General features: G+C 36.9%; 1 protein-coding gene across 1 annotated transcript in view; it reads right to left on the reverse strand.

Annotated features, from left to right (window-relative positions):
- Positions 1–15,381, reverse strand: part of CDH13 (cadherin 13) — a 521,353-nt gene that overhangs the window by 14,844 nt on the left and 491,128 nt on the right. The window contains exons 12-13 of the mRNA XM_050904351.1: positions 9,778–10,011; positions 8,245–8,460 (exon numbers count right to left, since the gene is read on the reverse strand). Coding sequence (XP_050760308.1) covers positions 8,245–8,460; positions 9,778–10,011 — 450 coding nt within the window. The remainder of the gene's footprint in view (positions 1–8,244; positions 8,461–9,777; positions 10,012–15,381) is intronic.

A 15,381-nucleotide genomic window follows, 5' to 3' on the forward strand; every position in this document is an offset into this window, starting at 1 on the left:
TTATGCTGAATGAAATGCATCAAATGTAACAGCTAGCCAACCTTTTAAAGCAATGTATAACTGCTTAAGCAGTCAGATCTCATCTTCCACAGCAGTACAGCTTAGTTTACCATCAGTTTTTAATAAGTAGAACATGAACATAAATAGTCCAGACACATTCAGATCTGTAGGTATACGCTAATCGCAGCTTGAAATACTAAAAGAATCATCTGAAAAAACTCTTATTAAGTAAGAATAAAAATGAGAGGAATGTATTATGCTTAGAAGCCATGGAAAAGGAAAAATCAAATTAGAAAATTGCCAGGTTTGGCTATGTTGATATCAACCTGACTATTTCAAAATTTTTCAAGAAGAACTCGTAAGCATGACAGCTTACATAAGTACTAACCAATGACATATACAAATTAAGTGTATGGGCAAAGTAAGGCTTTAAGATGTAGTCTGAAATACTCCAAACATTAATGGCATTTTGAAGGACTTCGTAAGTATCAGCTGTCTAGCAGAGAAGCAAAAGCAACATCATCTAACCTTTAGGCACAACAAATCTCCCCCATTCATCGTTAATATCACATATCACATCTAAAGCCGAATAGCAAGCTGTCAGCACGGAGAGCACGTTTTGAGGTGTTTGGATGTTATAGAGTGGGGAAATAGCCACAGACAGAGACAGTTAAAAAAGAAACAAAAAACCCATGGTGTATAGTGGCCGTTAATGACAGAAAAAATATTTGAACTGGTCATTTATTCAGTTCTAGTTTTTAGTCATAGTCCACTCCAGAACAATTCAGATGATAACTATCTGAAGTTATATATTTATGTGACTTTAAGAGGTTGTTCTGAGAAGAAATACAAAATATTATATATCAACAGTTACTGTTGAGAACTGTTGAGAAAATGAAAACATAAAATGTTCACTTGAATTCACAACACTGAATGGTCTATCAAACCAATCTCTTTAAATGTTCATTTCATGTCTACAGAATGACCATCAGGAATAATATTACAGCTTTTAGGGAAGGAGCTGTATTTGCTAGTAACATTTTTCTCTTTTGCATTCCAAACGCATCTTCTAAACTGTCGTATTTTTTCATGTCTACTCTTCTGGAACATGTTTGGATGGTTTAAAATGTGCGTAAAATGCCATTTCCCACCTAATTGACTCAATAAAATGTAATGTCATTAAGTACATTTTAAATATGCTGATGTACAATTTGAGGGTATTTCTATTTATCATGTCTATGTGACTAGGTATATAAACATCCTGTCTCCAATTATGTACATACATATGGACTTCCGTGCCATTTCAAGCCCCATTAAGTTTAGGTGGGCTCCCAAAGCCAACTGCACAACAAGTTGCAGGACTGAGTACACCTGCAGAGAAATGAGAAGACTGGACACAGGTCTGTGTTAAAAGTGAGATTCAAATCAAGACTGTCTCAATTTGAATGCAATCCCTTAACCCCCAAACCATCCTTTCCTTACTAGAGTCTAATCAACTAAAATCTTTCAGGAGACAAATAACAATTGCATTTTTCTCATACACGCATTTGAGAAAGCATCTGTGTTCATTGATAATTTAGCAGTAATAATAATAATGTTAATATGGACAAAAGCATCTGTAACAAAGATAATAAGTATTAGAGTAATAGTGGATATTGCTGCTGTTATTATTGGTTTTAGGAAGTGAGATTTATATCACTGGAACTCATTAAATATCAGTAATTTCCAATTACTTGGGTAGCATCATTTAGCTGTTACTTTAAGTACCCACATGGTATGTGCTCTAATGCAAGAGCGTAACTTAAATTAGAATAGTACAAAAAAAAACCAAACAAAAAAACCCCAAACCCAACAAACCACCTTTCACAGCAAAACTCTCCCCATCTTGGTAGGTTTTGAAATTCTGGCCAATATAGGGATATTTTACTTCTCAGACAGGGGAAAATTTATCTTGCAAAACTTTCTAGTCTTGCTAATTAAACTGTTTTTTTTTTTAATTAAATGCCACTGCTCTGAAAAGTAGAAAATTTCTATAGAGGATTAAAATATGCTAAGACAACCTAAGAGGTGTAAAAAAAAAAGTATTGCTTTTAGCAAATTCACCTATTGGGAATGGTTCCTCTGAAGCTTCCTCTTTGGAACTATATGGAACAGGGGTGAACTTTTTTTTTTTCTTGGGAAAAAAACAAAAATCCTACTGTAAAAACTAAAAAGCAGTTGAGCCCTGAAAAAAATATACTACCTGATTGTCTAAACCTAAGCCAAGTAACACACAATAAAGGCTGAAAACTGTGAATCTGCAGGTAACAAATCTGCACTTGTAATGGAAAGAGCAATGACCTTAAAGGTCTTTTCCATTTGAAACCTGCTATGATCTGTCTTAGTCTTATGCCATTCAAGAATGCATTGCTTCAGTCTTGAGACATTTGATGTTCCTGCACAAATAACATAGGATATACAAGAGATACAAATGCTTCTGTTGCCTTGAAAAATGAACTAGGTGAAAGATAACACTGCAGTTTTAACTCTGGCTGTCTATGTTCAGGTAAATTCAAACCCACCAGTTTAATATAATTTGATTTTTTGTAATGGCTTAATACCAAATACATAATTTTCAAGGAAAAAAAAAATACATTTTGTCTATTGACCCTGGAGCTGCATTCTTCAAATCAGAAAAACATTATGGCGGGGGACAGCAGGCATTAAAACAGGAAAAGTTAGTGGAAATTAATAGGTAGTTAAATTCAAGGGTATCTCTAAGGCTTCTTTGCAATCGCAGTACAGACATCTGTACGAGTCTCTGTTTTTCAACACACCTGAGGCCTTTCACCCTCAGTTTAACAAATTAATTTTAATGTAGAGACCTCCAGCTTATTTAATTTCTTCATAGCAGTATTTGCCCCCCCATCTCTCACCTTACTTTCTGTTCATAATAATGGAATACTTTACTTATTTAAGCTCAAGTCAACTTATAAGTTTGCAGTCCCCTTGCCAGGTTAACAAAAAGAAAGTTTCTTATCAATGCTTGACAGTCAAGTTAGATACCGATTTTTTTTTTTCAACATGAAGTGTTTGAAGTCCAGCATTTTTCTAACAAGAAAATTTAGGTAAAATATTATTGCTAGTGTGACTGAGCTGCTAATGGAATTGCTCTGTATTCTGCTTGTTCGGGACATGACTATTGTGGCTTTGGTTCTTCTTTTAGTCCCCCGATTCAACACATTTGAATCTAACTTGGTCTTTTATTGTCCTGGTTTCAGCTGGGATAGAGTTAATTTTCTTCTTAGTAGCTGGTACAGTGCTGTGTTTTGGATTTAGTGTGAGAACAATGTTGATAACACGCTGATGTTTTAGTTGTTGGTAAGTAGCGCTTATCTTAAGCCAAGGACTTTTCAGTTTCCCATGCTCTGCCAGCAAGCAGGTGTGCAAGAAGCTGGGAGGGAGCACAGCCAGGGCAGCTGACCCCAACTCGCCAAAGGGATATTCCATACCATAGAACGTCATGCCCAGTATATAAACTGGGGGGAGTTGGCCGGGAGGGGCCGATCGCTGCTCGGGCATCGGTCAGTGGGTGCTGAGCAATTACATTGTGCACCGCTTTTTCTTGGGTTTTATTTCTCTTTTTTTTGTTATATTCCTTTTCATTACTATTATTATTATTATATTTTTATGGTTATTAGTATTATATTTTATTTTACTTTAGTTACTAAACTGCTCTTATCTCAACCCATGAGTTTCACTTTTTTTTTTTCCTGATCCTCCTCCCCATCCCACTGAGAGGGGCGAGGGGGGAGCGGCTGCGTGGTGCTTAGTTGCTGGCTGGGGTTAAACCATGACATTTATGTTGGTAGAATATTGAGGGAAATATGAAATGCAATTATCATTCTATGATTATGCAATTAAGGGAAAGAATTATTGTCAAATAAAAAGTCCAGAAATCAAATACTCCTTTAAATAATAATAATATAAATAATTTTTAACTGATATAAAGCCTAGTTCTGCCAGCTAGAGTAGTTCTTTCTCAGTCTCTCATAGAGCCAGGGGCAGTTTTTGTTGCCAACTTCATTATGACAATATACACAAATTTGTTTTTGTCTTGATCTTTTACTTTTTTAGCTTGTTTTATTGTCTCGGTCACCTGTATGTAACTTAATTCCTAAAAGTTCTTTGATGTATGCCTTTGATTTGGCTTGTTCTGACCAAGTTTCTTATGGAAACTTACTCTGCCATGTCATTACTAGTGGACAAAAAGAACCGCTTTACCAACCTCAATATATCTTGAGAAGAGATTGCTGTTAAATGTTTGTTAAACATATATTTACAATGATTTGTTGTGAAATTGATTATATTTAAGCAAAATTTTCAAGGACAGCTATTGTCCCTTTTCGGTATTGGTTCTCCCTTTTAGGTATTGTTCAACCAATACCTAAAGGAAAGATCAGCTACCAATTTGTAGGTTGCAATAAGGGGCACATTTTTTCCCTCTCTCTCCATCCCTCATCCTTATGGAATGTTGTAGATACTCTCTTACTAAAAATGTTCAGGAGCCTTCCAGAGGGAACTTGTTTATAATTCTAGTGTTGTTGAGTGCATCACTTTGGTTACATTCATTCTGAACAGAGCTATTTTAGCTGTGTCAGTGGAAAACATGAGATGACTGAGACAATACAGCAGTAAGGGACAACACGGGCAATCTCTGACCCAGCACCAGACATGCTGCATAACACGCTTTCTCTTTCTCCCACTTTTTTTCTCTTCCTCAAGTAACTGATTTCTGTAGCCCTCCTCCCTGACTAGGAACCCAGATCTACTTTTTTATCTGTTCTTTTTCCTCAATCTGAATTACTAAATTTTAAACTATATCTGAACATTTTGGTCCTATATTGTCTCCAGTAGTAGCTAGGAAAATCTGACAGAGGACAAGATGCCACTGCACTAGGTCTCATCTTAAACGTGTTGTCTGCATTTATGACAGATAAGACTTAATGTTCTTTCCAATATTTGTGAGCATTAACTATTATGACTTTGGAAAGTCTTCTACCTGTCCACTATACATCTTTCCAGCTTGACTTCAGTGATTCCCAGTGGTAATAAGTTAGGTTAAGTACAAAATAGGCAAAGATACTCCCTTTTTCAATCAACTCTGTATTCACCATCTTTTAATTCCACCGAACACCTTACTGTTTTGTTGTGGAAAACCAGCAACCTGCCCATATACGTTAGCATCTTATATTTTCTATTTCTGGCTGACAAGAACTCCTAATTTTTTTCTTGTTCCAAGTATATCTACCTTTCCAAGGGCTTCTGGGCAACTCTGCAGTCTGTATCCCATTATCCCTCAATATACTGAACACAGTAGGGCAGCCACAGAACAGGCGAAACTGCTGCTTTTTCCATGCATTACAGTTTTAATCAGGCTCTTCAGTTCTATGCTCAGATACTTCAGAAATCTACCACATATGACTTCTTCCATGATTTACAAAGGAGGCACATATTCTAAGTATAGATAATAATTGCACCATTTAAATGATAATACCAAGATGTTTTGTATGGGGAGGAGATTCATGCAGGGCACTTTTACCATGAACAGCTCTTTCATAGGGCTATCTATCCTCACACCAGCTGTCAAATACAAAAAGAAATACTTTGGCATGAATAACAAAGTTCATTTGACTGAAGGATTTACCTCCTAGGAACAAGAGCCTCATAAAACATAAACATTGGGAGCAAAGTGAGCCACGTAAGGGCTTTTGCAAAAATTAAACCCATAACTTGCCACTAGAAATGGGATATTTCATCTGTTCAATAAGCACTAAAGTTCTCTCTGTTTTTATGGCATCGTAATCTTTGATTACTCTGATAAATATTTGGACTATACAAAACATTGCAATGGAACTAATCGCAGTTATAAAAAAACTGTGTGAAAATGAATTGGGAATGCAATGATACTAGCACAGTTTAGAGAAGTTCAAATACAGAACCACATTATTTTAACTGGCTCCCGGCCTCATTCTTTTATGTCTCCATGTAGTCATTTACACCTGAGGAAAATGGTTATGAAAGTTGTTATGCTTGCTGGCTTTGCATAAGAATGATTAGGTAACTGTACCAGACGTGGAATACCAGCCTCGCTCTGTGTGACTGGGTGAACCCAAACCACACAACTGAATAGCAGCAAATTTTAGCAAAAAAGGGTGGTCCCGTGTTGAGGATTAGGTCTCTCCATGCTGAAGTCTATTTGTGGAATTCATGCTCTCACTCGCAACAACTATGTATAAAACAGCCTCTGTCCTACCCTTCTTTTCAACTCACCCACTTTTTCCCTTTGGTTTGGTTTTATTGCTCAGACAACAGACCGGAACATCATACTGCTGGCAGATTATGTGCATAATCTTACTCCACTCTCTGTTTAAAATTACAACTCTCTCCATACTTATTACAGTACTCTGAAAGAACGTAAGGCTGCAGAAAGGCTTTAGGCATGTCTGTGTTGTTTCACAGTGTAATGACTATTCAGTGCTCTTTATTCTTTTACAGTAGGAGAGGGAATCCCTCTGTCATTCAGAGCACCACGCACCATTCAGATGCCGGGGCCTATATTCTGCCCACAGTTGAGCTGGAGAAGATCTAGAGTCAAGAGCAGCAATTCAAGAAGAGCTTTCCAATACCTAGAGCTGCTTTTTATAATTCAATGTAAGGAAAATGATCAGACTTCTTTGGGGGCTAGAAAACAGCAACGTGATTACCTTCAAAAGCAAAAAGCTTTTCTCTACCTCACTGTATTCGGAGCAGATGCATTAATAATAATAAATAAAGTTCAAGTGAAAATCATGTCAGATAAGAAAGTAATTCCAGTGTTGAAAGTCATGCTTAGTATAGCACCAGCAACATTTATGAAGTGGTAACAAGAATATATTTGAATCAATGGGCTGCATATTTATATCACTGATGCGATAGTGTCACGTACTGTCAAATATTTTTAACATATTACTTCTAACAGATGAAGTCTGCGTTTGGTTCCAGCAGACTAAACCCAGAATAACTGAACCAAAGCCAATGGACGTACTTCAGATGTCACTGATTGGAACAAAGAACATGAATTTGCACTTAGCATTTATATAGTCCTTTTCATCTTCAAAGAGCATCACAAACATTAGCTAGTTCTAATTCTCTCACAATGACCTTCATGCTAACCTTTTGGGATAAAAGTAATATACTATAAGAAAAAACCTGACAAGATGTGTAATCAAGCATACACCAAGCCTCAGATGTGTAAACTATCTCTGCTTTGACCTCTATCTCTGCCTCATGGTAGATTTTATCTCATCAAGAATATAAGGCCTTTCACCATGGCTCAGGTATTAATTCACCATACAATGTATTTTACTAACACAAGATGACGGTAATAATCCTTGAATAACAGATTTACTTTCATACTTATAGGATATAGCTATTCCTTTTTAACAGATAAGGAACTCAAAATAATACTGCAGCAAAAAATTTGCTGTAAGGTGTCACAGGACAAGCCAGGGACACATCTAGGTTCGATAGTGGGATTCCATGACTTTGAATTCCTACTCTTCAGTCATTCTGGGATTATTTTTACTCCTTCCAATTTAAATTAGGAATTTTGTAAGTCTCTTGTAGAAAGCTTTCTCAGAAGCAGCAGAAGCTTCCTTTACGTATCAGTTCTCTCTGCCCTCCGACCCAGACTTGCAATTTGATTATCAATTCTGGGTGGCTCTAAGCCCAGAATCTTGAATAAATTCCTCATGTTCCAGTTGCTTGCGCACTTTATACAGAGGAATAGATTGAAGCAGACAGTACTCATTTTCATGGTGACCCAGAACAGCTATTGTTACAAGAACACCTTTAATCTCCTGTTTCTGTTTTTGACTTGAATTGAAGTGGGGAGAGATGAAAGAAAGTGTCTCACAAATCTGCTACTACAGCTGGTACTTCTTAGTTTATCATATGCTAGCTCTAATTCTCTTTGATTCTTCTTAAAATTATTGCTTCTATTTCTTAATTTGACAACCAGGCATTCGTTGCTATTTTTTGACTACGAAAAAACCCTCCCCTCCCTCTTTCTTATAGCTACTTCCTCAGGAAAAAAACCCCAAACATACTGCATTATGGTATCAATGTATGAATTTAACTCCTCCCTTGGTCGGTTTTCCTATGCAGTGTACAAATGAGCAGCTAAATAATGCTTCATTACTTACGGTTCAGGAAGAGACTTACAAAATAAACTGAAGAGTGAAAGAAGGATAAGGGTCATGCTGATATGAAGGGCATCAGTTGCACTGCAGTCCATTTTGGATTTCTTGCAGGAACACACTTGTAATTTCAGTTCTGTGTTGTTAGTCAGAGGCGGTTTTCCAGAATCTGTCACTGAGATTGGGATGTTGTAATTGGCCTTTTTCAGATTTTGAAGCAGGATGACCTGGGCATGAGTATCTGCAAAGGATAAGGTGAGAATTAGCCAAATAGTGGCTGTTTGGAAGGGAAGAGGAATCTGCAAACAGTATCAGACATGCCACAGTTACTCATGGAAATGAAGAAGAAAATGAGACCACTCTAAGGAAGACATTAAAGAATTGAATTGGAGGTAAGAACAGGCAGTATAGAAATTCTTTCATGGGCTGACAGCAAACTGCAAACTTATTCCAAACCCCGCCAAAAGAAAGACTTTTAAGAGCCCCTTTTGTTTAAATACATTACTTGGTCTGCAAATTATTGGCAGAATTTGCCCGTGGAAACTAATATACTAATGAAATACTAAGGCGCGCCATCCACAAAGCAACACAAGAGGGAAGAATATACCTATTTGCCACAGGAAAAAACCCTTCTTGCAAGGAAATACAGGCAAAGCTGCTTAACTGCTTCCCCAGTTTGACTGAGAAGGCAGTGAAGGGAAGCAATGCCCCTTCAAATCCACAGATCTGCTCCACCTGAGCAACAGTGGGTCATAACAGCTATTGGTACCCAGGTGAGTGTGCTAGCTCTTTTAGGGGGTTAACAGAGCGGTGGTTTGATGTTTGGAGAACAGCAAAGAAAATGACTCCTCCACTTTGCCCTGCAGGCAGGTACAGACATCACATCCATCTTTAGTTTTTTCTAAGAAGAATATGAAATGAACAGCTAAAAGATTCGACAGTGACAGAGATAAATAATACATGCTAGAAAGCAAATAGAAATAATCTACATGAAAAAGAAATGTGGTACTTTGTGCCCGCAATTTGCCATACGAACCTTCTGCGATTGCATAGCATGAGCTTTGATCCTCTTACCAATAGTGTATGGTCCCAGTGCATTTGGGTATTTTATTTATGAAGAGTTCAAATACTTAAAATCAGGAAGTTTTTCAAGTACATTGCTAAAGCCCATGCAAAAGTTTCATGCTGTCCTATAGCAAAGCCTTGTGCATCTCATGCAAACAAATTCCATGCCATGAAATATGGTAATCTTTACAAAACTATAAGTCATTAGTAGCCTTTCCTTAATGCAAAGCTAAAAGCGAAAAGTTTGGTCAATGTAATAAGAAGAGGAAAAAAGTTCAGATTTCAGAGAAAATGCTGACAATTAGTACGTCCCACCAGGCAGCTGGTCCGAGCAAAACCAGCACAGTGTAAAGCAGCAGCAATGGGTCCATCCTGCAAGACTTCCATGCACAACTGCTCCTGAATTCACATAATGGGCAGCCTCAGGGTGAGTATACTGGGATGTAGATGTGGGAGAACTAAATGCATAAGAAAAAAAAGGTAATAGACTTACTGTTAAGCTTGTTGATTCTCCACAATTTTTCTGGGCCAGATTGCTTACTCAGTTCAAATTTGAACGGATCTGTGTTGGGATGAAGGTCTTTGTCTGATGCTCCTAGTACCACTACCCTGAGATCTTTTGCATCGTCACAAACTTTTGCCAATGTTGGATAAAGGGATGGGACGTTGTCATTGACATCCTCCAAGGTGATGTGTAAAGTTCCTGTACCTGTAGCGGGAGGGTTACCTATATGAAAAAAACAAACATATTTTTATTAAATCATACTTCCATAAACACTTGCTCTTACCTGTATCTGCATGCTTGCAAAGGGAAATAATTTTTATAGTTCTTACCTCTGTTATATGAAAATTATTGCTTTAAAAAACTGATGAGTCACTATTGTAAATTCATTGCTGTATTTTCAGAATGCAGCCTGTCTGATTCTCTACAGTATGGATAATTATTCTAAGGAAACCTCTGGGAGAGGAATATTTTGAAGTTAAAATGAAATTAGGACATGAATAGATATCTGGAAAAGAATCTGTTCATAAACACATACTGAGAGAAACATAGTAGGAAACATCCCCTAGATAGACAGCATGGTATTAAAAGAATCAAGAACAAGACAAGTAAGACGAAAAATGACAGCAGAGAGGAATCAATTTGCATGGTGGGTGCCCATAAACAGAACAGGACCAGCTCATTCCCCAACAACCCTTAGGGCCGCATTTAGTTATGTCAGCAGAAGTGAAACCTGTCAACGTGCAACTCTGGAAAATGAGATCTGTTATATATCCAGAGCCACCCTGTGCTAGCAGTGGAGTTTCAAGCTTTCTCAAATTATTTGCCCGCCTGCCTGAGCCCTGACCTGAAGGAACCAGCTTCAGAGGTGAGGATGTTGTTTATTCACCATGGTACCACTACAAGCCTTTGCGCCAAGGCTGTGACTGACAAACCAGCCATGGCGCTGGAAGTGTTTGTAACGGAGACGTCTGCCCACTGGGAGCCGGACTGAGACTAGCACCTCATTTCACAGAGGTCAGAGTGGAGCTGACAAGTGGTAATAGCTTTGAGTCACTACAGATGTGTGCCATGGTTGAGCCAGTAACCTACCGCTTTCAGTCTAAAGCTCAGTATCTTACTGCAGATCCCTCTGCCATCCCATTTTAACTGATCTCAAAGGTTTCTAAATGCACATTACTTCCTTCATTGTATACCGTACTTAATAATTACTCATTTGAAATGCTGCACTTCTGGGTTGTTTGTGTTACTTGTTTTTCTGGCTTAGTACACAAGATCTATGATCTCTGCACTTCCCTTAGCTATAAACCCTTAGCAGGTAGAAAGGATTCAAGAGGTTGCGCTTAACCTGTAAAGCACTAGTGCAATGTGTCATGGGCGTTTTAAGTTTAGCACTGAAAGAGGTACACTTTAGCATAATTACCTTGCCTATAGCAGCCCAATAAACTATGGAATTATTGCTGCACTGTGAGTGCATCCTAAGGGAGAAGTAAATACTCTGTGGTCTGGATCTGATAAACTACTAACTGTAGCAGAATGCAATTAGTCCTTTCAATAACAAATGTTACTAATGGAGACACTTCATCTGTTTCATGCACACATAAATGCATAACAAAGGCAGAATTTTCATAGTTCTTTAGCTTTCCCCCCTCCTCATCTCGCACTTTGTCATCAGAAGGGTTAGGGTTGAGTTCTTTTTAATGGAAAAGAAATTATTTTTCACTTTTTATTGGACTAATTGAATTTGCAGAAAGACTCCAATACATTTTTTGTTCTTGATATATTATTAAGTAAAGTCATACAGCAGAATGGATGAAAAGACATTCGAGTATTTGAAATATGATCATAAAAGCCAGCCTTTCATGCACTTAATTAAACTGCTGTCTTTAATTTTGAATGCATTATTTCCACACTGGACTGATAATGTCTTATGCACTGCCCTTCTTATCTTTCTCTGAAGTCAGTAATATTAAAATCTGCCTTTTGAAATTAAGAAGCCAACAGCATTGTGAATGTACTGTTATTTTGTCAAATGCAGATATGGCTGCATTTTCTATGCCATGCAAATGTTTCATTCTCTTTGTATGGCTTATGGGCCAGTCAACTATTACGCACAAATAGAGAGAAAGGAAATTGCTTCTGTCCATTTCAATGACTTATTCTCTGGTTGGTTTATTTATAATGATTTAAACAAAATCTTTTGGTGATTTATGAAGACCTCCAAAAGAAAAATAAGCAAATGTCAAGGTCATAAACTGAAGCTTGTTAACACGCATGTCATGAAAAAATACAACAAAAAATGAATCAAGGAAAAATGGTCACAATATACCCATCGGGAATATATGACTTCCATAAATTTGACACTATTATGCCTTTGAAATAATTCAAAAATCCCATGATCTCCAGACAGCTTTGGTTTTGAAATGAAAGATTTCTGTAGCATATTTTAATTCTGAAATAAAACTTCTCTTAATCTGTATTGTAAAACCTTGCAGCTGAAAGCAAAATTAATGCGTAAACCAAGACATAAAGGGCTCTGTCCAACAACCCTTGGGAGCAGCTTTTCAAAAGAGCTCTGCTCCCATTTTTGTCACTGAACTGAATTGGCCATTCCTCCTGAGGCTGAACGCTTTAAACCTTTAGGTGCCTTTAGAGCCATTTGGGATAGAGATAATTTCAAATTCCTGCTAAGGCTCCCACAAGTGGCATAGCTGTGAATGTACTATGACAAACATATGAATGAAACAGCATTACTCACGTGTGTAAAAGCCACTAAAACAGGATGGCTAATTTCATACTGAAAGAAAGTGAAAGCCTGGTTTTGCATCCTAATTTTAATAATCTAGGGCAAGACTGAGAACCTTAGCAAGTAATCTTCAATGAGACCAAAATGCAGTCTGTGGGACTGGAACTTTGATTAGCAACACTAAAAAAGTACAGACTCATCTCAGAACATGCTGCAATTGGAAATGTACGATACGCTTATTTGAATCGGATCAGGACTGGTAATGTCTTTGTATTCTGGCATTAAACTGCACACAAAGCTTCTAATAGCAGTCTTCAGTTAGGCAATAGCTACTGCTGTTGTAAGATGCAACAAGTGAAAAACAGACTAACAAAAGTAGTTCTATTTTATGAGTTAGAGAGTGCCATAGAATATGATGGAGTCTATTGTCTGGGAACTAGAATCTGTAATGCAAGGGACTGTTACTGGAAGATGTAGATGTTAAATTGGATTTTAGTGCTATCAGCATAAATGACCATGTTGCTACTTTTAGTTAAAAAAAAAGTTTCAAAAAAAAAATTATAGAAACAGATACTTTGCATACTTCTGTATACTTGCATTTTAATGAAAAGCCATGCAGAATCATGTTAGACTTATTAGTGTAAAGTCTTAAATTATAAGCCCTCCGTAGAAACACATGGCCAAGAAATTTGAAAACTGGCGTTCAGTTTTGGTCCAAAAAGTTCCTGTAGGAACAATGATAGCATTTAGACATCTAACTACTCAAATGAGACTGCCAATCAGGTAGTTAGTTTCTTAAAAGATACCAATTACGCACAATGATGGCCATGGACTAAGATGACCTTTCTCTTAAGTATCAAGACTTGCATAAAATGGCATGTCTAACAAGCAATCGTATAGTTGAATGGCTGATGATGCACTTAATCTGAGCATAACATTTTTATGGACATGAAGAGCCATTTCATGTTCCACTTCCTAGTTTTTCTACAGAAATGTGATGCTGTTGTGTACAGATTTCTAATATGGCTGAGCTGTGCTCCATGAAATTAAAGACAGTATCTGGACTTCCCTGAAACAGAATTAAGACGTTCCTAATCAGTTCATATTGAAATACCAACAGCTTTCATTTATTTGAAATGACAGCAAAAATACAGAGTTAAGAATCGCCACACAGCAGGTGAGATTTTCTGATACGTCTCACACAGTAAGAAGCCAAACACCCCATAAAAGCCAGTGAAAGTTGAGAACTTAATTTTTAGGGATATCCAAAGAAAAACTCATGTGACTGAGGGTTGCCTACACAGCATCCTATTTCTTTGCATGATGTAAACACATCTGCACTTCTATCTTGTCTTCCTACTGTTAGCATCATAAAAGACAAGATAGAAGGATCCATATTGCATGAGTAAGTCCACAGTCATGTCTTAATGTCTCACCATATCTTGTGCAGGCATATCTACAGAAGCTTTAAAATAGTCAATGCAGATGGTAATAACTATGTAGCCTCAAATTATTAATATGAAAGTTGTTTTTATATGTTTTAACTCAAAGTATGACTTTCATGGAGCATTTTGAGTTCATACATTTTTTTCACTGAATGCTAAGGAAGCCTTGGGGAATACAATGCTGGCTACGCTGGTATCTGGGCCATGTCAACCTGCTATTTTCACATTCAATAGTGTTTTTCTCCACTAACAGCTCAATCAGCAACAGCAACAGTGGGAGAAACAATTTAGGCACTTCATTGTTGGAATCACACAGTTATCATGTTTAGACACTCTGTTCTCTTCCAGGAGTACAGCTGAGCACGAGCGTAGTTAAAAGTAGCCATCCAGCTACACTAAATTGCCAGTGTGTACTTACAGAAGCTGGTTAGAAATATTGTTCTAAACTGGTAGAACATTTTCAAGATAGAAGAGTTGTTTAAATGCATCTCAAAGAGAAAAAAAGGCATGAAGATTTAATCCTTTTCTTCCAGCTTTCCCTTTCTAATTTCCAGCAAATCTCAAGATTAGCCTAAATGACCCCGATTACATCTTCCAAGCATTCACAAACATATTCAGAACTTAGAAAACGAACAGATTTAGACATTTGAGATTACAGTGAGTTTAGATTGCCCTTGAAAATGAAGATGCATATTCCTTAAGGCAGTGGAAAGGTTCTTAAGAACATATCCAAGTAAAACAATTGCTTGAACATAGCTGCTTAAAACATAAAATCATATTCTTTGGTCAACAGACCACTCAAAATCAAAGAATTAAACTGATGTTGTCCATCCTACCTTGAGCTTTCTGAGTTCTGAAATTTTTAAATTCCTCTTTGGAATAACTGAGGTGTATTTTTTGTATTTTTTTTTTCTTTTAGAATTGGGTATTTAAAATATTTTTATTTTAAGATTTAAAGGATATTATAAACTAAACAAATTGCATAGAATAAGAATATTCATTCAGGTAAATAAAATTTCATTTAATTTGTGAAAACCAACAGGAAAATCCTCAGGAAATATTTTCCCTTCTAGTTTGATTCTTTTTTTTAGTTTTACACCAAACTTGACTTGATCTAAAGTAGAACAAGTTGCACAAGGGAGAACAAGGATTATCAAACACAAAAAAGTACATTTCCACATGCTATGTAAAAATGGGCTTTAAATAAAGCAGATGAAAGTCAGTTTACTTGTAAATAATATAATTTGTTTAGTGGCATGGCTAAGGAACAAAGCATTGATAATCAACTAACAAGAAAAATGCCAGACAAATCAAAAATTGTTAAGACTGGGAGGCAATGAGACTGCGCGTTTTCACTTATATTTAGAAAGTTCACCTAATGGTATCAAAGGCTAAACATAGAAA

The sequence above is a fragment of the Gymnogyps californianus genome, chromosome 12, assembly GCF_018139145.2.
Source record: "Gymnogyps californianus isolate 813 chromosome 12, ASM1813914v2, whole genome shotgun sequence".
Taxonomy (NCBI): domain Eukaryota; kingdom Metazoa; phylum Chordata; class Aves; order Accipitriformes; family Cathartidae; genus Gymnogyps; species Gymnogyps californianus.